The sequence below is a fragment of the Clupea harengus genome, chromosome 2 (assembly GCF_900700415.2).
Source record: "Clupea harengus chromosome 2, Ch_v2.0.2, whole genome shotgun sequence".
Taxonomy (NCBI): domain Eukaryota; kingdom Metazoa; phylum Chordata; class Actinopteri; order Clupeiformes; family Clupeidae; genus Clupea; species Clupea harengus.
The window spans coordinates 7,882,755-7,905,632 of record NC_045153.1 but is presented as its reverse complement, the minus strand read 5'-3'; the positions used below and the strand labels follow the sequence as shown (position 1 = coordinate 7,905,632).

General features: G+C 41.7%; 1 protein-coding gene across 1 annotated transcript; it reads right to left on the bottom strand.

The window, feature by feature from the left end:
- Positions 1 to 7,715: 7,715 nt before the first annotated feature.
- LOC105899469 (zinc-binding protein A33-like) lies at positions 7,716 to 17,624 on the bottom strand. Its single transcript, XM_042709282.1, has 5 exons — positions 17,008 to 17,624; positions 15,359 to 15,454; positions 15,025 to 15,255; positions 10,005 to 10,098; positions 7,716 to 9,145 (listed from the first exon to the last, which is right to left on the bottom strand). The coding sequence occupies exons 1-5, from the start codon at positions 17,392 to 17,394 to the stop codon at positions 8,613 to 8,615; spliced, it is 1,341 nt and encodes a 446-aa protein (XP_042565216.1). The 5' UTR covers positions 17,395 to 17,624; the 3' UTR covers positions 7,716 to 8,612.
- Positions 17,625 to 22,878: the final 5,254 nt, after the last annotated feature.

The following is a 22,878-nucleotide window of genomic DNA, read 5'->3' as shown; positions in this document are numbered from 1 at the left end:
AGTTAACCCTTTCTACACATTCACCTCTTGTGTTGTAGGACAAAACTGACCTCCCTCATTTACTGACCAAATTTAATAGGAGTGTTTATTTTACATAGAAAGACTTAAGTCTTAACTTAATGGATTTTCTAATGAAAATTATTTTCAATGTGTCAGAAAATATGTCTATCTCATGCCATTCCTCAATGTGCTATGTGCTAACGGGCGCCCAAACTATTTCATACAGATGTATACATTTCTATGAAACTGCACATTAATTAATTCATATTTACATCTACATTTACATTTAGTCATTTAGCAGACGCTTTTGTCCAAAGCGACGTACAAGGGAGAGAACAGTCAAGCTACGAGCAATAGAGACCTAGTGTAACAATAAATACTATTTTACATAAGCCCGACCGACCGACCGACCGACCGACAGACTGCCTGCCTGCCTGCCTGCCTGCCTGCCTTTCAATCTGATGGGGATCCCCTTCTCCTACACCTTTGAGCTGAGGGACAAGGGCGAGTTTGGCAACCTCCTCCCCGAGGAGCAGATCCAGCCAGCCTGTGAGGAAGCCTTCAAAGGAGCCCTCTTCAATCAATCAATCAATTCAATCTTATATAGCGCTTCTCTATATACCCGAAGTCGCTTTACAGAGTCCAGAGTCCAGTAGTCATTCATACACAGTCATACCGGTGGTGGTAAGCTACCTCAGTAGCCACAGCTGCCCTGGGGCAGACTGACAGAAGCGTGGCTGCCAATCAGCGCCAACGGCCCCTCCGACCACCACCAACATTCATTCATATTCATACGATGCAATGCATGTCTTTATGATGGTGGGGGAAACCGGAGTACCCGGAGTAAACCCACGCAGGCACGGGGAGAACATGCAAACTCCACACAGAAAGGACCTGGAACGACCTGGAAGGACCGGGATCATTCTGAACTCTTCATCATCACCTACGTCCACGACAAGGCCTTCCACAACCGCACTGAGATCGGAGCCGCCAGTGTAGCTAGAGCCTTCTGGGCCACCGTACTGGCATCCAGCCTTGCCACCATGTACCTGTTGTAGGGGAGACAAAAGGAGGGAGCCAAGGGGAGAAACAGGAACAGAAAAAGGGGACAGAGTGCAGATGAAGAGAAAGCAAATACTTTACAGGTATTGGACCAGAGTCTAGTAGGATATGAATTATGCTGTTTGATTGACAGCTGTCTCTGTGGATGGTTTTACTGTCACACTTTTTGATAAGTCAGTTTGAACAAATATGGAAGGAATTAAAATGTTATGGATGACAGACTATTATATTGCATATTTTGAATAAAATGACATTCATATTGATTCTGATTTCTATTAAATATTGAATTATTTAATTGGGTACTCTAAAATCATTGTATTTATTGATGATACCAATATACGATACCAGATATATGATAATTATGATAGCAATTAAGAAGAATTTAAGAAGAAATTTCTTTTGAACTCCACTTACGATGTTTTTTGGTATTCATGAAAGTTTTCTCATCTGGGATTCTTTCTGAACTTCAGAAGAATTTCAGACTGCGAAATAGCAGTCGTAAATCGCCCAGAGTTTTCTCAAATGCGATTCCTCAAAAAACACCAGATGCCCCACGGGGACGCTCCGTGTTAGAAGGGTTAAGGGCTGAATTTGTGAGAAATCTTTGGTGATTGCGTTCACATCAACTCTACAGACATCCCTGGATTTAAATAATTATAATAATAATAAAAACGAGAATATTTGTATCATTAACACATTTTCACATTTATAGTCATGATTCTACGAGACATCGTGATGTCCTAAAATAAATAAAAGCACTACACGAACACTGCATATGTAGATGAATAAATAAATAAGCACTAAACTCAATCGCGTTGATACAGCCATAGTGGAATAGAATGGACAAATCTACATCCTGCAACAGTATCTCCACCTCTGCACCAGTGAAGTTAGATCTGCGTTTACTCGACCGGTGCTCACTTTCCGCTTTGACATGACTCGCTTTCGGTCGATTCTGACTGCACACGTCACTACGGTTGCGTGCCCTTATAAGGAGCTGGTGGGGCGTGTATGTATGCAAATCCAGGTGCATTAAACGTGCGTTCGATTTAAGAATCCTCATTCAGGGGGGCACAGCTGAGAACACTTCGGCTGCGTAAGAACACATTTTCAGGCGTTCATGAATCAGGCAGAGATCTTTTCTTATGTTGGTCTCCTGAAGTCCGTAAGAAAACATTTCAGAAGAAACTTCAGAAGAGAATGAGGCCCATTTTTATTTTCTATAATTACTTAAATCCATTACAGTTTGAAGGATTTGCTCAAAAAGACATGGAACAATTATCAAATATATGTATTGAAACATTTTGGTTATGTCACACCCCAGACCAACAGCACTTATAGGACAGCCTGTGGAATCATTCTTCTCCTGTAGGGGACGCTGTTGTCGTGACTCGTCCTGCTTAATTGCCATTGTGGTTGGATAAACTCTGCACCCTCAACAGTCCAAGCCTGACCTGATATTTATATATTTCATTATGGAGACATTAGCCATTACTTCATGTCTCTTCGCTGAAAGTAATAATGTTTTTGTCTACAAAATAAATACAGTATAAAATGACTTTAAATGTCTTTAATTATTGAAAATGTATTTGGGCAAACATGCAGTTAACAACACTTGGACAGTTAGACAGAGATAAAAGTTAAACGCCAGTAAGAAAGACCAGTGATGTAGAGGAATTCCTGTTCCATCTCCTGATCAGTCTCAGTGATTACAACAAGGAATGCTGGCAGGGACAAAAACATTCCACATTCCCACAGAAGACTCATTACATTTTACATTTACATTTATTCATTTTACAAAAACTTCTATCCACACACTTCAGGTAGACCACAGTCTAAGCAACAGTAGGAGAAGTTACAGACATAATCATGACAAACCTCAGTTCCAATCAAGGTTATTATCGTTAACGAAAACTAACGAAAAAACGAAAACGAGGTGTGATTTTTTTTTTTCGTTAACTGAAATAAAAATAAAAACGAGGCTTTATAAAAAAACGATAACTAACTGAAACTGTATTGTGTCTTTATAAAACTAACTAAAATAAAATAGAATTATAGAGAAAATGTCCTTAGTTTTCGTCTTTGTCAATGTATTTCATAGATTTCAAAAATATTTTGTTTTCCCCACGAAAACGGAATTGCAACTTTCAAACGCTATTTTGCCCTGTAAGACTGCATTTCTTTCACATAAACACAACAACGATCGCGACAATGAACAAACATTAATTCAAGAACAAATCACTGAGAAAATGTCACGCCTGTGCTGGACTACGCTCCGGCCACGCCCCCTGTTGAACTGTTTATGGACACACACACACCTCCACGTCATCTTCCCAATCGCCTGCAAATAATGTTTTCTTAGTCTTCTAAAAGTGAATCTAAAATGATATAACAAAAGTATGTATTATCATCATTTGTTAAATGTAGCTATTATGTAGTTATTAAGCATTTTGGTGTATTTGGTAGGGGTGGGGGGAAAAATCGATTTTTCGATTTATCTCGATTCTCTCTAGAACGATTCTGTCTCGATTCAGAAAAGTTCATAATCGATTTTTTAATAAAAAATTTTTTTTTTTTTTAAATGTAATTTTTTTTTTTTTTATTTATTTTTTTTTTTACACATTTATTTTGTGTTGAAATGCAAGCTGCATCGATTATTGCATTGTTTCATAGAAAGACATAATTGTGACAAGGAGAAAAAAAATAGATCTGTTGATTTTCTTTAATTATCAAACACAAAGTAGGAAGTGATTTGAGACTCTGAGTAGCAAACTCAAATGTTTTAAAAATCGAGATGCATCGATAATCGTTTTATCGGTTTAGAATTGATAATCAATAATCGGTTTAGAATCGAGAATCGGTTTAGAATCGAGAATCGGTTTAGAATCGAATCGTTGACCTCTGAATCGGAATCGAATCGAATCGTGAGGTGCCAAGAGATTCCCACCCCTAGTATTTGGACAGCCTGACATTTTTTTATCCCAAGATGCATAGCTCTTGATTAGTTGAATCATGTCTAATTAAACTGGCTAGCTCGCTCCACCAAAACTAAAGCTGTCCAAATTTGATTACTCAATTTTTTATGACGCAAATTGCGGTACAGCTGAACTTGAACTGATTTTTCGACTGAATGGCAATAACAAGGAACGTCACAAGTCACTGGATAGCTAGCGTTAGCTAACTAGCAAGATTACATACAAACCATTCGCTAAAGTTGACAACACTTGGATTTTTACCAGTATTCCTCACTTATTGACAAGTTGCCGTGTTTGGCTTCCTTAATGGGGTGTGCTATGCAACGAGTAAGATATGTGTAGTGTTGTTGCACTGGCTATTGGCTTTATATGTGCACCCCTATTTTAATCATGTCTTTTTTTGTATAATGTAGAATAAATGGACATCATTTTTGATATACCCGCCTCTGTAAAATCATTAAAGAACTATGTGACAGGGAGTAGGAAAACGTTCAATGATAAGGTACATCTTTTCTTAACTCCACTAAAGTGCCGCGGGCAATTCACGCATTCGTGAACGTTTTCTTATCTGGAATTTATTCTAGGCTAGAACAGGATTTAAGGATTTACCTTTCTCCTTGGCACGTTTCTTTTCTTCTTCCTTTCTTTTCCTCCTAAATTGCGCCCCGGATGGCTTTTGCCTCTTCATTATTTTGTTCTTCAAAGTTTCTTGAACACACTCTAACCAAACGCCTCACTGTGCTTGCATGTTCTGACAACAACAAGGACGTACGTACCCCTTCCGTTTTCGATTTTTGGCTCATTTTACCCTAATGTTAGAATTTTTTTTTATGTCAAAATATTGGTTGGAGATATAGAAGGGGGCGCAAAAAAACCCCCACAATTCTTGTTTTTTTTTTTTTTTGCTGGGCGCATTTTTTTGCGCCCCCCTCTGAGTGGCGCCCTAGGCGACCGCCTATACCGCCTGTAGGAAAAACCGCCCCTGCATAGCCTTATAGTCTATCTTCCGCCGTACCACTTTTAGTACACGCCCCTCACCTGGTTTCATGGCGGCAAAAATCGGGAGAAAGCGACCTAGAGTCCTATTTGAGATTACTTGGAACAGTAACGTGCGGTGAGGTTCGTGGCTGGTGAGTCACTTCAGAGTCAGATTTACAAATATATAAACCCAATACAGTAGCTTAAATCACCATTCTATTGGCAGCTTGCACTTTGACTACTGGTTGTTTTTCATATCAGCATTCTTTACACACACATAGTCTGGTAAGGTGGCTACAATACATACAGTTGGCAGCTGCTAGCTTGTGATGAACTCGTGTTAATATGTGTGATTATGCACTCGTGAATATGAACTCTTACGAAGTTGCACAGGCCCCCTGAGGGTCTCCGCTGTACGTCCAAAACCAAAATCTATTCTTGAGGTTTGAAGCATACCTTTTAGCTACGGCATTGGTCTCCAATTATTGATCAATTCACGTTTTGATTGAAAGTCCAGTTATGAGAAATGTTTTAGCTTAGCTATAGAATCTTCAATTTTCGTAGTCAAGGTCAAATATAAGAAGAGTAACGGCAGAACAAGCATAAACCCGACCGGTGGGCTCTCGCATGCTCCCTTCATTGAAGCAGAGGTACTGTTTGCCTCCTCTCCATGCTTTTTCACTGCGGCTTTACGTCAGATCATCAAGGCTAAATCGGTTCTACGCATGAGCTCAATCCAGTTTGTGAGGGATTACGCAATCTGAGATGAGGCACAGCTCGTCGCTGCCTCACCGTCTCCCTGTCTCCTGTCTGGACATGCGCAAATTCTGACTGACACACGTCTGACACAGATCTTTCATAGTTGTCTTTTGTGGATGGCTGTTCATCTGTCCTAAGTGAATATTTTTTTTTTAAATGGTATGTTTGGTGAGTTTTTATTACATATTATTTATTATAGCTTGTATCTTCTATTCATTTTGAGCATTTTGTTTTGCAAGCAGAAGACAACCATGGTGGGTAAGACAGAGAGTGTTTAAAGGCTCAGTGAACTGACCCGTTTACACCAGTCTTATTACCTGTTGAATATGTAAAAGAACACCCTCCAGTGCATACGGTAAAGGTCTGCATGTGACTGCATGTTAGAATGACTGGGTCTTTGTAGATGTCACAGCACACAGGACAGGAGAAATCCTCCTCTGAAAAAGACTTCAATGCCATTTTGCCAAACTTTCACTTTGATGTGACAGAGGAATAGTGTCTCTAGTGTCTCTAGTTTCTAGACAGACCACCCACATGGACTTTAAATCTAAACAATGCTACTATGCCTGTAAATCTGGATAGAAATTGAACTTCAACTAAATAATTGTTTCCCTCCACTGCTGAGTTTAAAATGTAAAGTAGATTGGAGACCAAGCAGCAGCAGCCTGTTATTCAGATTCTCTTCCTCACACCGATAAGGTGAATCAGAGCGTGGAGCAGTCCTCTGGCAAAGCAGGATTCTGATTGGTCAATACCACTTAGAGACAGGTAACCATGTCCAAACACTTTGTAGAACCGGTTCCTTTTATCACCTATGAGCCACATTAGTCTACAATTCTATTGTTTTTGCGCTATAAATCCATTTTATTTTAAATTAATTTCACTGCTATTTCCAAAGAAGCCCACTGAAATCAATCCATCTTAAATTCATAAAAAATGTATAAGAAAAATACTAGATTATAAGAGGGTGAAAGAAGGTTGTTGCCTTTCTTCCTAATCATAACAAACAGGCTAAAACAAATAGAGAACACAATTAATTTCCATCGAATATGCTTAAAAAAAACACTTCAAAAAGTAAGATACAACCTTCTATACATATCCTAGTGCAAACTCAAACCTAACTGATAGACCTGAAGAGGATTTGCTGATCAGTACGGATCAAAATGTAGTTTATTTATTCACATTAGCCTTAGCGTGCACCCGGCCACATCTGCCTTCAGCCTGGCCAGCTTTACTGAGGAGGCTACAATTAGCTGATTCATTTCAGGAGTATTTTGTATTCTTCTCAGTTCTCACTGCAAATAAGTGTATTTCATTTAATTTGATTTGATTTTGCATTGTGCTTTACACAACAAACTAAACAGACAACTCAACAAGATACATTGCATTAAAACAGTATGATGATCTATACACACTATAAAAGACATAATGCAATCAATTAAGTAAAACATATCAGACCAGTTAGTAGGCTTAAACTAATACAACAGACAGAATGCTGAAATATAGCACGTATATAAAAAAACAAAACGTTTTTTGATACATGAAGAAGAAGTATTGGTCATGAATTAATTTCCATCCCATTAAAATCTGATAAAAAATAGGGACCTTCCTCAGCCATTATGTTCTTTCAAAGAGTTACCTCTCTTGTCCGCAAGAGGGCACTCCAATACAAGCTGAGGTTTGTGAGCTCCGGTAAAGTCCGATGAAGAAATCCAAATCCAGCAAAGGCAGGGGTTCTGATTTGGTCAGTTATAAAAGCATCGAACAATTCAAACAACTGAACAATTTAGGCAGGAACATGGACCTGAATGTGTGCATGAATTGTGAAAGAAAGATAACTTCATAGCATGGACATAACATGGACAAACACACACACTGCGATTTGAGACAAATCTCACTACTAAGTACATAGATCCCGATGGAGCCTTATACGTCCTGATGGATAAGGAACAAGGTTTATTCTTTACAATGGTGCACACTCATGAAAGGCAATGACACAGGAGACCAGTACACAGGAAAACAGGTTCATCAAAAGGCTCAGTTAAAATCAGTAAAGGGAGAGGCAGACACAGGTGAGTATCGGAACTACCAGGGATGCTCAGCCAGGAAGAAGACTTGAATAGTGGTGTCATAACAGGTGACACAGGTACTTATTCAGTGACTTACTGAGTCCATAATGGCTTTCAGGTGTGTGATGATGTGGGTGGAGTCAGTGATCAGAAACTGGGAGATGTGGAATGGTGAGTGTGGATAGAGGGTGATGTCTATGTCACCAGCTTCTATTAGACAGTTACGGAATATTCTAGATTACAGATATAAATGACATGACAAAGATTATGGAATATTCTAGATTGCATATATAATTAACATGGCACCGATTATTAATTAATTTGAATGAGAACCGGACCTATCTATAATATAAAAAATTATTTTGATCTGAAACATAATCTTTGAGCCAATCATCATTATAAACTCATCTTCAGTTATGAAGATATCAGGTTATTAGGCAAGAGGTGCCCATCATAGTAGAGTTTTCTAAAAACTAGTCATTTCATGAAAAGTCTAAAAAATAAGGAGAAATTCCTGTCCCATCTCCTCCATAACCAATCATCAGAATGAAGTGCTGAATTGACCAGATTACTTCTTGCATTCCCCATGAAAATACAATAACTATGAAATATAATAACCACCACAACTTCAGATGAATCATTGGCATGTATATCACCAATGCATTTTTCTATGTGAATAAATTGTGTTGTGCTGCCAGAATAATTGCAAAAATAAAAATGTTGCCTGATCATCAGTGTTCAGTGATGAACTGCAGCAGGTGTCTGAACTCTAACTGAGCTGCTCTACTGTTACTGCAGCCTTCACTGGTAAGATCCTCAGAGGTGAATAAGTCAAAAAGAATGGAAATACTCTCTCAGTTAAAGTGTGTGTAAAAGTGTACAGGTGTGTGTTATCATCAGGGTCAGTGAATGACAGTTTTCCTCTGTCCCAGTCCAGCTGCACTCTGATCCTCTGGGGTTTCTGCTTCAATGTGAGGCGAGTGTCTGGGTGGGATGGAGAGCGTGCTCCATATGCACCACTATTATGAACCACACGCCAGATTCCAGTGATGAAACCCACTCCCTTCCTCTGACTAGACTCTGTCTTCACTCCCAGGTGCCAGTAATTACTGTCCCCAACCTCCACTTCCCAGCAGTGTGTCCCTGAGTTAAAGCCCTCAGAGCCCAGGACACAGGGATACTTATCAAATCTCTCTGGGTTATCAGGAAGCTGCTGTGTCTCATCACTGAGTCTCACACTGGTCAGATCCTCACACAGGATGAGTTGTGGGTGTGCAGTGTTGGGATCCAGAGTCACAGGAGCTACAGAGAGAGAGAGAGAGAGAGAGAGAATGAGAGAGCGAGAATGAGAGAGAGAGAGAGAGAACATACACACATGAGAATCCAGTTCAGGTTCTGATGATGAGAATGATGATGCTGGTTGTGATTATCATCAGTATTCAAGACAAAATTGAAGCACACTGATAAAACCAAATACTGCTGCTTTCCTGTTTGTGTCACCTTTGAACTGAAGTGCTTTATATTACTGACATTGTTTTATTGTATGCTCTGTATTCTGCCCTTTGATACCAGGTTTATCAGCATTCAAAGGGACATTTGAGCAGCAAGGCCTTCCTGTCTGACTCCCCCCTAGGTAGAGCTCAACTGCACCCCCCCCCCCCTCCCCCTCCAACTGTGTGTGTGTGTGTGTGTGTGTGTGAGCAACACATTTATGTTCAGTTTCTACTGCTCTAAGAGACATGTCCCCAGTACAACAGCCTTCAGTCAATGATAAGATGACACAGGGGCGTCAACAGCTTGAATTATTAAGATATTTAGACTCCATGTTTGTCAAATTCAGTGGACATAACACATCTGTGTAAGATTGTTTTGGAATCAGAGACAACTGGAAAATGAAAAACCCAAGTCCCACACAGACATTTACTCGGTGGCCTCATGTAAAACCTGCTGAACAGCAAAGAGCTCAGCCTGCAGCTCAGAATGTCTGTGGCGTCACTAAACCTTAGAGAGCAGATTCATGTGGAGCCCACAGAGATGTGATGGTGAGGAGGCAGAGAGGAGGAGGACACTCGGAAGAAATGAGGAGGGGTGTGTGTGTGTGTGTGTGTGTGTGTGTGTGTGTGTGTGTGTGTGTGTGTGTGTACGCGCCATCTGAACTCACTGTATTGAACAATCTCCTTAATCTTCTCCCAGACTCTGAACTTCAGGTTGCCCAGGTGTTTTGCCACATTGATCAGAGGTCCTGAAACCCTCTCTGGATCCTGCAGTGTGCACTGGGCTCTGTAATAACATTCAGGAGTCAGTGCTGCTGCGGGTTTGGGTTCAGAACTACTTAGAAGAGAGAGACAGGAGGCAGATCACTCACCTCTCCACTGTGCTTTTGTAGTTCTGTGAAATTAAAGAGGGAGATGGGTTAGGCATCATTGCTCTACATCTAAAGTCAGTCTGAATATAACAATGATTTGCTCATGTGTGGATAGGGTTAGAGTTAGGCCCTAGCACTTCTTGCTGACCATGTTGTTGTGTTTAGCAGGAGTGGGCCACAGACAGCGCATGTTGTACCGTGAATGAGTGCCTTTATGGAACCTGGGTACAGCATACGGTGCTTGTTGCAGCTGCCACCAGCCAGTTGTGCATTGCTATTGTATCCTGCCACCCTCACTATGCTTGTATAACTCACAATCACCATACACCAAGCCAGTCAACATAACTAAACTATAACTATACAATTCCCAATATCAAGAAAACTGGGCTACAGACAGTGCATGTTGTACCGTGAAGGAGTGCCTTTACGGATCCTGGGTACAGCATGTGACACGTGTTGCGGCTGTCATCAGCCAGTTGGGCACTGTTGTGTATCTTGACACCCCTGCTATCCTAACTAAAATCCACATGCACCATGTCAGCCAACCATAACTCATCAAAACTAAACATAAATAAATTCCCATACACTTTGCCAGGCAGCCTCTCTCTCTCTCCCTCTCCTTCTATATCCTATTGCTAATGCTAATACTGATACTGATAATGTGGCCATATTACCTACTGTTAAATGCTTACCTACATTTATTTCCTTATTTATTTATCAAATTGAACACTACCCACTCACTTTGTTTCTTTCTTCCCCTCCTAGTCCAGACTATCTTCGCTGTGGGGTGATGCTGTAGTCTCTCCACCTGACCTACTTGCAGAAACCCTCAGCCTGCACGTACCCACCCCTACCACACTGTAATACACTTATTCTACCCCATACTCTGTGCTAGCTTTACCTGCAATGTAAAATATTGTCACCATCGAAATAGTTTTCAGTTCTATATACTCTACTCACCCTAGTAATAGTAACCCTACGAGCACACTGTATACCCACTAAGCTCTACGATACTTGAATGCTCTGCCCACCTTTTCTCCTACCAATTGATGATGATGATGGTTGTGATTATCATCAGTATTCAATACAAAATTGAAGCACACTGATGAAACCAAATACTGCTGTTTTCCTGTTTGTGTCACCTTTGAACTGAAGTGAGTTATATTACTGACATTATTTTATTTTATGCTCTGTATTCTGCCCTTTGACACCAGGTTTATCAGCATTCAAATGGACATTTGAGCAGCAAGGCCTTCCTGACTGACTGCCCCTAGGTAGAGCCCCCCCCCCCCCCAACTGTGTGTGTGTGTGTGTGTGTGTGCTACATGGGATGGGAGTCAACTGATCTCTGCTGTGTGGCTGTGGTCATTTTTTTATATTTGGTGAATATGGACCTACTTAGGAAAGCCTCACTCAAAATGGCTGACAAATTATACCAAACTGCCTCTCAGCAGTCAGCCGTTTTTTAAACAAGATCAATTGACTTTACCACGACTATCCCGAAGTTGGGAGTAGCACAACACATGCAACAAGTTCCGATTGGGTAAAGTAAAAAGACGGAGATAATTCAAATTGACGACAGGTACAGTTACCTACCCCACCACACTGTCATACACTTATTCTACCCCATACTCTGTGCTACCTTTACCTGCAATGTAAATACATAGTTTTCAGTTCTATTACTATAGAAATAGTTTTCAGTTCTATTACTCTACTTACCCCTGTAATAGTAACCCTATGAGCACACTGTATACCACTATACCCACTAATCTCTACAATACTCTCTTCCTACCTTTTCTCCTACCAATTTGGTATGCATCATGTATATACCATATCATGTTTGTATGTATTATGCACTTTTACCCCATGTATGCTGTGTACATTTACCCCATGTATGCTGTGTACATTTACCACACTCTGACCACGTCATGGTCTATTTGATCCCTGCATACAGGCAGAAATTAAAACTCTGCAAACCTGTTGTGAGGACATCTAAGCAGTGGACCAGTGAAGCTGTGGAGGATCTTCAGGCGTGCTTGGAATGTACTGATTGGGATGTCTTCAGGACCGCTACCAACAGTCTGGATGAGTACACAGAAGCTGTGACATCATATATCAGCTTCTGTGAGGACAGCTGTTTACCATCACGCACCAGGGTGAGTTATAACAACGACAAACCCTGGTTCACAGCTAAACTCAGAAAGTTAAGGTTGGAGAAGTAAGAGGCATTCAGGAGTGGGGACAGAGACAGGTTTATTGAGACAAAATACATGTTTAGCAAGGAGGTGCGAGATGCTAAATGTCTTTACTCTGAGAAACTCCAACACCAGTTCTCAGCCAACGACTCTGCTTCTGTCTGGAAAGGGCTTAGGCAGATGACAAACTTTAAGCCTAGAGCCCCCCACTCCACTAACGACCCACGCCTGGCCAATGACTTGAACGAGTTTTACTGTCGCTTCGAAAGACAATGGGACAGTCCTGATACCATCCCCTGTGACACCACCCACCAGCTCCAGCCCATCAGCTTCACCTTCCCCACCACAGCAGAGGCCTACGCCTCTCCACAGCTGCCCACCTCAGAGCAACCCCCCTTCTCCCCCACCACAGTGACGACTCTATCCATTATGGAGAGGGACGTCTTCAGACTCTTTAGGAGTCAGAACCCCCGCAAAGCAACCAGGCCAGACTCTGTCTCTCCATCCATCCTAAAGCACTGTGCTGAACAGCTGTCACCGGTGTTTACAGACATTTTTAACTCCTCACTGAAGTCATGCCACGTACCAGCCTGTTTCAAAACCTCGACCATCATCCCCGTCCCCAAAAAAACTGTCATCACTGACCCTCTACTGGATCCCCTCCAGTTTGCCTACAGAGCTAACAGGTCTGTAGACGATGCAGTAAACATGGCCCTTCACTCCATCCTCCAGCACCTGGACACCTCAGGAACCTATGCCAGGATCCTGTTTGTGGACTTCAGCTCTGCCTTCAATACTATCATCCCGGCTCTGCTACAGGACAAGCTTCTCCGGCTGAGTGTGCCTGACTCCATCTGCAGGTGGATCACAGACTTCCTGTCTGACCGGAGGCAGCACGTGCGGCTGGGAAAACATGTCTCTGACCCCCGGACCATCAGCACCGGTTCCCCTCAAGGCTGCGTTCTTTCCCCTCTTCTCTTCTCCCTGTACACCAACAGCTGCACCTCCAGTCACCAGTCCGTCAAGCTCCTCAAGTTCGCGGACGACACCACCCTCATTGGGGTCATCTCTGGTGGTGATGAGTCTGCCTACAGGTGGGAGATTGACCATCTGGTGACCTGCTGTGGATAGAACAATCTGGAGCTCAACGCGCTGAAAACAGTGGAGATGGTTGTCGATTTCAGGAAGAACCCAGCCCCTCCCAACCCCATCACCCTGAGTGACGCCCCAGTTGACAGTGTGGAGTCCATCCGCTTCCTGGGCACCATCATCTCCCAGGACCTCAAGTGGGAGCTAAACATCATCTCCCTCACCAAAAAGGCACATCAGAGGATGTACTTCCTGCGGCAGCTGAAGAAATTCAACCTGCCAAAGGCAATGATGGTGAACTTTTACACCTCCATCATTGAGTCCATCCTCACCTCCTCCATCACCATCTGGTACGCTGCTGCCACTGCCAAAGACAAAAGCAGACTGCAGCGTGTCATTCGTTCTGCGGAGAAGGTGATTGGCTGCAATTTGCCATCTCTCCAGGATTTGTATGCATCCAGGACCCTGAGGCGTACAGGGAAGATTATGGCTGATCCCTCCCACCCTGGACACAAACTCCTTGTGCCACTCCCCTCCGGCAGAAGGCTGCGGTCCATCAGGACCAAAACCTCACACCACCTGAGCAGCTTCTTCCCGTCTGCGGTTGGCCTCATCAACAAGGCCCGGGACCCCCGCCCCCCAACACGGACTCTAATCCCTTTTTTGCACACTCCTGCTGTAACTTAATATGTGTATTGTTTATTTTGTATGTTTATTGTTTGCACCAACGTACCACAAAAAATTCCTCGTAGGTGAAAACCTACTTGGCAGTAAAAACCTTTCTGATTCTGATGCATGCTGTGTACATTTACCCCATATATAATGTGTACATTTATCACATGTATTCTGTGCTGTGTACATTTACCACATGTATGTTGTGTATATTGACCACATGTATGCTAGCATGCTCATCATGATACATGTCTGATTTCTTCTGCTATGTCCCCCCCCCCCTTCTTTTTCTATCTCTACCCTGCCGGCCTCAAGCAGATGGGCCCCCCTTATGTGCTCTGGTTCTGCTTAAGGTTTCTTCCTGATTAACAGCAAATTTTTCCTTGCCCCTGTTGCCATTGTGCTCTAAGGGGGCTCAGGACCAGGGCTCTGTTTTGGCGCTACAAAACCAAAATGGATTGAATTGAATTGGATAGCCTGTGTGTGTGTCTGAGTGTGTCTGCATGTGTGTGTGTGTGTGTGTGTGTGTGTGTGTGTGTGTGTGTGTGTGTGTGTGTGTGTGTGTTTCTTTGTTTTGCGTACATTTGTGTGTATGTGTGTACGTGTGTACGTGTGTGTGTGTGGGTGTATGTGTGTGTGTGTGTGTGTGTGTGTGTGTGTGTGTGTGTGTGTGCATGTGTGTGTGTGTGTGTGTGTGTGTGTGTGTGTGTGTGTGTGTGTGTGTGTGTGTGTGTGTCAGTAGTGTAAGTTTGGATATTTCTCTTCTCCATCTCATCAAAAGCATGAGGTTTACTCTGTAGACTCCATAATCAGATGTTGGTGTCAGAGGTTCACTAACAAAGATAAAGCATGGACCCTACCTGCAGAAATGTGATGTCATCAGCTCCCATCTCCTCCTCTATGGCTCTGATTGTGTCTGAAAGAGATGAGATCTCTCTGCTCATCTTCTCAATCTTCTCCTTCATCATCTGACTCTTCTGCTCCTCTTCCTCCCTCAGTGCAGCTAACCGGTCTGCCTCTTCATCTCGTAGAAACTGGTGAAGGTTCTCAAACTCCTCCTTGATCTGCCTCTCTGTGTGTTGGGCCTGGACCTGTAATACCACATGTCATCACACAAAGGTGTCTTATATATGATATTAATGTAGTTTCTGTTATATGCAGTGGTGTTTAAAAAAAACAATCCATAACTCTTACTCTTATGTGTTGGGAAGTTTTATCACTGGTAGTTTTAACTTGTTTAAAGTTGTCCAGCTTCTTCTGTAAGGGCTGCAGTTTGATCTTCAGTTCTTCCTGGTATGAATTAACACATTATTAAGGTAACGATGCTATGACTGGATGCTAGATTTTGAACCCTTATTATAAACATGTTTGGTTTGGTTTGATTGTTGGTTTGGTTTGGTTTGGTTTGGTTTGATTTGATTGTGACAGTGTTAATAGTGTTTTGAAGATGACATATTTACATATATATATATATATATATATATATATATATATATATAAAACACACACACACACACACATATATATATATATACTGTATATACATTTTACAACATACATATGTACACATACATATAACATTTATACCGGTAATGAAAGTTGCTTACATTCATATTTTCCTTTAAGCCAGCACAGTTGCAATTATTTCATTACAAATATTCATATAAGTAATTTCTTTATCCATTCTTATATGCCTATCATTAATGTTAAAATTATTTCTTTATGAATACATTATTAAGTGCTTATGAATGTTTTATGAAGTGTTTAACAAGCTACATTTTTAATTAGGTATTGCCAATTACTGTGCAAAAGTCGAACACAGTCACAATTGAACTATTTGTGAGGGACCGGGCGGTCACCCCACGTTTTTGGGATGTGGGCGCCTGGACTGGGTGGTGAAGATGGGGAAGAATGTGCAGGAGATGGTGGCTTCTTTTGTACACAAATATTTTCTTTTTTTTTAAAGGGGGGACTTTCTGGTATCCACCCCCAAATATGTGCCCACAAAATAAACAAACATACATCACAAAGACAATCGCACTCAAAGTGCTACAATTAACTAGGCACAATTCACTTTGCAGACTCAAACTAGGCACAATTCACTTTGAAGACTCAAACTTTGCACAATTCACAATCACAGATTCTCATTAAGCACAAATCTCACTAATCATAATTCAGCGCAGCACATAAACTAGGCACAAAACAAGGCAAACAGTGTTAACAGTGTTCACACTGCTTCACACTGCTTCACACTGCTTCACACTGCTTCACACTGCTAAACACTGCTTCACACTGCTAAACACTGCTAAACACTTAACCTCACACCAGGTTAGCGCTAAACTTTCATGCCTCTCCCCAGGCACCCCTTAAATAGGGCAGCCCATTGGGCTCATTTAGTCCAATTAGCACCAACCAATAACGCGGGGGAGCCCGGCCCCTACCATTCCAGAGGGGGAGACCAAGTCTTTTGCAGGGCAACATCCATTTTCTTGCCGCGGTGAGAAGGGGGGATTTCACCGTCTCACACTATTTATTCAGTTCATTTTGATATCTTGATCAAGGTGATTTTAACTGTTCAAGACAATATAATAACTGTAATTGTGAGATGTGTTTTGTACAGTAGGTACAGACTTATGGAGAGGAGGTCATGCAAGAAGGTTCAACGGTAGAGAAGAAAGATGAGATAAGGGACATGATGACACCTAGTGGTTTGGGATGAACACTAAAGCAACCACACGACTATCGAATGAGGTGGGTTTCTGGGTGAAGTTTTACCAAGAAAATACATATGGTTGTCCAACGTCATTTACAATATGAATAAAATTGATGACCACTAATCTTACCTTACGCTCAAGTGCTGCTTCACTGATAGGACTGAAGTTGTGGTTCTTGTGGAGTTTTGAGTCTCGACACACCACACACACAGGCTGTTTATCATCTTCACAGAAAAGCTTGAGTTCAGAACGGTGCAGACTGCAGAATGGATCTCTCAGATTTTTTTCCTGTTGGAAACTCTCACACAGATTCTTTAGATGCAGGTTACATGGAGGTTCAGATTTCGAGGATCTTCTCCTGCAGATTGGACATTCCCTGGATCCTTTAGTCTCCCAGAACGTCTGTAAGCAGACTTTACACACACTGTGACTACATGTTAGAAGAACGGGATTCTTGAAGATTTCACAACACACAGGACAGGAGAAATCCTCTTCTGAAAAGGACTTGGACGCCATTTTCTCTGGTAGTTGCCTGACAGTCTCTCCTTTCACTTTCACTAAAAACTTGTGTCAGTCTGAATCAGAACACTCACTAAAATTAAACGAGACAAGTCTTCAAGACAATATTCCAGTCTTCGCAGCTACTGTTTCCTGTTTATGATCCTTTCCCATATAGATAGCATATTCTTTGTTAGGACAATGTGTCAAATGGAACTGAACAGCAACATGTCTCTCAAGTTCACTTCCTCATTAACGTGAGGAGTTTCTGAGGGAGGAGCTCAGGTAAAGTCATGAAGGCTTCTGATTGGACAGTGCTGCAGCTGTTTCTTTGTTAGTACTGGCAGTGTAGTTAACCCTTTCTACACATTCACATGTGTTGTTTGAGTCTCTCTCTCTCTCTCTGTCACACACACACACACACACACACACACACACACACACACACACACACACACACAAACACACACACACACACACACACACACACACACAAACACACACACACACACACACACACACACAATCAGCAATACACATGTTCTACAGTTAATTTGTTTTTACATGTATTTCACATCAGGTTCAGTCCTTCTAGGCTGCAAACATTGACATGACAGTTAATCAGCTCCAGTAGTCTTTCTCCCTCTGTTTTATTTTATCCTTTGGTTGTTTATCTTAGGTTGTTTTTTCAGTATGGCAAACAGCATTGCATATGAAAACAATGTTAAAGGAGCTATATGTAGTTGTTTGCTAGCGAGTTAATGATTCCATACTCCCAACCCCAAGCAGATTGGAGATAGTGAACAGTATGTTTGTTCACCCCTCTTCCCACACAGAACACAACCATGGTGTGTGTGTGTATGTGTGAGTGTGTGTGTGTGTGTGTGTGTGTGTGTGTGTGTGTGTGTGTGTGTGTGTGTGTGTGTGTGAGTGTGTGTGTGTGTGTCTGTGTGTGCTTCCTCTGATCAGCTCTCCCATGCTGTCATAAAGGCTGAGCGACTGGATTCATGAGCAGGGTGGTTTAGTCAGACAGCTAGTGTCTTTATTAGCACATACATTCAAAAAAGGAACACAGAAAAATAAGATTTAAAAAAGCCACAGATGCATGAAGGCAAATCCAGAGTCATAAAAGGCAATAAGGCAGGAGGTCAGAACACAGACAAACAGGTTTATGAACGGCTCAAAGATACGTAAAGGTAGAGGCAGACACAGGTCTGTAACAAGAAGAACGTCAGAAATGCTCAGATAATTCAACAAGTGACACTGAGGGGAAAAAGCATGCATGCTATTTATACAGTTTATAATTAATTTGCAGTATTTAATCAGGTATTTACACAGTGACTGTTAGTGAGTGTTGCGTCTGTAGAGGATGCTGTTACCTATATGCTCCTGTGTCTTTAAGCTCCCCTTCCTGATGAGTGTGCTCTGATTGGTCAGCTAGGTGGCCAATAAGCATTGTGCTACAAGATTGCAAGAAAGGAAAAGGGGCGGGATTCCAACAAGGCATTTCAGACAGCTGAGAAAAGTGGTGTGTGTGGGAGAGAGTTACTGCCTCTGGGGTTTACTTTGGGCTTTTTGACAATTGCAGACCATATGTAAAGAGTGCCCTCTAGCGTTTTACTGAGGACATTGCATCTAGTCTGAAGAACTTGTTTTAGTGATGTGGCTAACGCTTAGGATAGTTTCTCCAGTTGCTGCCTGCAGTCATGGACGGATTAAGAAACCACGGGCCCCTGGGCCTGGATATTTTGAAGGCCCCCCCTCCCCCAAAACCCCCGCAAAACACGCACGCACGCACACGCACACACAAACACAACCAATGTGTTGGATTTTACGGTCGAATTAGATACTTTGGCTATTGTATTGGGAAAGTAAACAGGTCAAAGTTTACTCTGTAACATCCACCTTCGGTGAGGTGTGCACTGCCCTGCTATTGTTTCTGACATTACATGTGACAGGGCAACAGCCGAGTGATTCTTTTCCAACTTGAAACGGATTAAGACCTACATGAGGGGCAGCATGGGGCAGGAGAGGCTGAATGGGCTGGCTATCCTGTCCATTGAAAAATCGAATCATGCATCACCACTTTTATGTTTGAAAGGCGTCGTCCGGCAGGTGTAGCCTACTCTGCCTGCTTGTAGGTCTTGACTTTCAGATTCTGCGCCTAAACTAGCTATATCGTATCGTCTCATCACATGATCAAATAGAGACTTGACATTGGACAACAAGATACATATTACCCAGCAATCATCATTGCATATCTGTATATGACAAAAATAACAAAGAAAGTAAGAAATTATTAATTTAATTGAATCGTTTTTTAATAGTTTCTATAGTGTATGTAAGATAAGCATACAGTATAATTTTGTTATAGATTGCTACTGACGATTCCCTCTAAAAATGATGAAAACCATGACAGAGACAGGTTTGCCATTTTGAGGGGATATATAGCATAAGGTATCCTGAGTAGTCCCTAAACGTTATGCTTGATCACTTTCGCATTAATCTAGCTTTTTCTAACACAGCACAGGTACACTCAATTAAAGCCATTAGCAAATGAATAAAATACACCTTTTTCAACCACAAATAAGAGATACATAACCGCGACTTCACGCAGAGGCTCTGGCCTAGGGGCCCCCTAAGCTCATGGGCCCCTGGGCCTGGGCCTGGGCCCGGTAGGCCTGTTCGTTAATCCATCCCTGCCTGCAGTAAATGATAATTATCCAACAAAGAAGCGTCAGCTAACACAGGTCTTAAGTCAAGTCTACACTCATCTTGTAGACTATTATTTTTCATTACAAAGAGTAGAGTTTGGATTAGTTTGGAGATTAAAAACCCACTTAGTATTTCAATGCTGTCAATTAGAAAAGAGAGAAAGTGCTCCTGATTTGCTCTTATTCCACGTTAGTGAGTAATGATATTCCATTGGATGTATTTTCAATGACTACGACACATCCACACAACTTCTATTCACACTTATTTTCTCAGGGTCTCCTGTTATATAACGCTGAAAGCAAACAGTTGGTCTAATTTGATCACTCTGTTGATTGAAGGAACTGATATTTTCTATTCTTCTTATAGACTAGAGCAGGGGTTCTCAAACTTTTGCAAGCTGGGCCCCCCCAAAGCTGGTTAGGGGTAGTTGGGGCCCCCCCATCCGCCCGCGGGCCGCCGCCACCGCCCTCAACTACACCACCACTATAGATAGATAGATAGATAGATAGATAGATAGATAGATAGATAGATAGATAGATAGCATATTGTTATTGATAGGCCTGACATGTCAAGGTTAGGCTATTGTTATTGTTAGGCCCATACAGACAATTATTATAACTATTTATTATTATTATTATTAGTATTATTGTTATTATTATTATCAGTAATAGTAGGCCTATTATTAGGCTATTCATTATTATCACCATCATTATGTTATTATTATTATAATTAATGATTATCGACCAATTATTATTATTGTATTATTATTATTATCATAATAATAATAAGTGTTATTATTGCTATCACTAGGATACTGTTATTATTATGGGCCTCTTTTGATCTTTACAAAAAAAATTCTACAGGTCTGTCAATGTGAGACATGAGCCTGCTTTGCACTGCAAAGGTCCTCAAATCTTGGGGCAATGTTTGACAAATATGTCATCAGGTCATCCTCGATCTGTGCGCGGTTGCGGTATTTAGTTTTGAGCGCTGTCTTGAAAAGCCTATCTCGCACAAATATGTCGACGCGAAAAGGAGGAGCATTTTTAAGGCTATGTCGCAAAGCTGATCATTGCTACCCAGAATGACGAAAGAGGGGAGATGCTTAAGTCTACTGTCACTCTTCAGCTGCTCTTTCATGTCTAGTGACAGCTCATCTGCTGAGCAGAGAAATGGATCCCGAACTCAGGCGAATGAACGGTAGTCCTCTTTGAAATAGGACCCAAACTGATTTCTGATATTCGGCGTGATACAGTGTCATTTGACATAGGAGCTAAACTCAGCACAATACCTATCATTATTCTACACGTCTTGCGTGGCCGGCTAAATCAGTGTTTTGGCAATTGTATGGGGTTTGCCAAGCTCAATTCTATGAGCAACTACATAAGATGCCTCCAGACACTGCTTGGAGACAGTGCTATGCTTGGACATGGTGGTTCGTTGTTGCTGGAGGCCATCACGTTTATGTTTAAAGAAGTCCACAGGCTTCTCTTTCTGACTTTTACGAATCACAAACTTGTCCATGTTGTGTTTGTTTGCTGATACAGTGTGTGTGAAGTTAATAAAGTTCTAATTTCAACGTAGTGTTCTTGAATGTGTGGTTGTGAACGATTTGCACACGAATAATGGATAAGGCTGTGCTAGGCAATGATTCCTAACAAAACGAACTGTACACAATGTAGACAGGGACAGCACAAAATAGTATTCAAGTGCTGGTGTTTTATTTGTTGCAACACGGTGGATGATCAAAAAATGTAAAGGTAGGCTAGGTGTTAAGGAGAAAAGGGCTAGCTGTAGTTGGAAAAGGTAGCTAGCTAGGCTAGCTCTCGGGGCTACGAGCTTTTTTTAAAGATTGTGGAGCAAATTACTCCTTAGAATAGGCTACGAATAGACCTACTGCAAGTGAAGTAAGGTATTACTAAGGAAGGAGTGAGTCTTTAAAAACACTGTTTATAAAGCAATGAATATCTGAATGATACAGGAAACGTCTCCTGTGTCGTCTCAGGGTGAGCGCTTACCAATGCCTGCGTTTTTTTTTTTATACTCGGAAACTTAGGTGCAACTCGCGTTCAAATGATACAACTCCGTTTTGATTGGTGGATCAGGAGCAAAACAGTATTTGATTTGTTTGGGTCAGTCCAGCCCCTTGCATTTAGCCACTGAGGGAGCTTTCACTAACCAGTGACAGGTCGGCGTTTTTTTTTTCTTTTTCTCCGTCTGTGACATCGCGCCCCCCCTGGAGAGTGTTCGCGCCCCCCACTTTGAGAACCACTGCCACAATGCATTTGTACTGCAGAGAAATATCCAAAATAATCTTGGGCACCAGCTGCATACCACATGGGGAGTGCTGTGCCATTTTGACACAAATTGTAAGGAGCAATTTCTCAGAATGACTTGTCATGAACACATACACAGCTAACTGGTATCTATATGCGTCTGAAGATTTAAAAACTTTCTGAAACCTCAATTTGACAGCAACACTGTAACTGATGTAGTCATGGAACTGTTTAAATGTAGAAATGTTTTAACTGCATAACTAGAATTGCTTTAACAGTGGACATAAAGATTCCATGACACGATATGACTGGATTAGATCCAGTGGTTCAGTAGTCTGGTGATATCTTAGTAAATCATCACTGTCAGAAGGTCCCTTCAATCCTCTGAGCTTGTGATAGCCGAACATCTCCTCTCTTCCTTTCTCAGATCAGCAAGTACAGAGATCCTAGAATGGATTGGGCTGAGACCAGGACCAGATCTTATTTTTTTGATGTTGTTTATTGATCTAAT

Bases quoted from the DNA above. Each gene is read 5' to 3' on its own strand.
- LOC105899469 (XM_042709282.1), bottom strand. From the start codon at position 17,394: ATGGCGTCCAAGTCCTTTTCAGAAGAGGATTTCTCCTGTCCTGTGTGT. The intron at 15,455-17,007 runs GTAAGATTAGTG...AATTCATACCAG, and splicing joins AAGCAGCACTTGAGCGTAAG to GAAGAACTGAAGATCAAACT. The intron at 9,146-10,004 runs GTGAGTTCAGAT...CTCTCTCTGTAG, and splicing joins TAAGGAGATTGTTCAATACA to CTCCTGTGACTCTGGATCCC.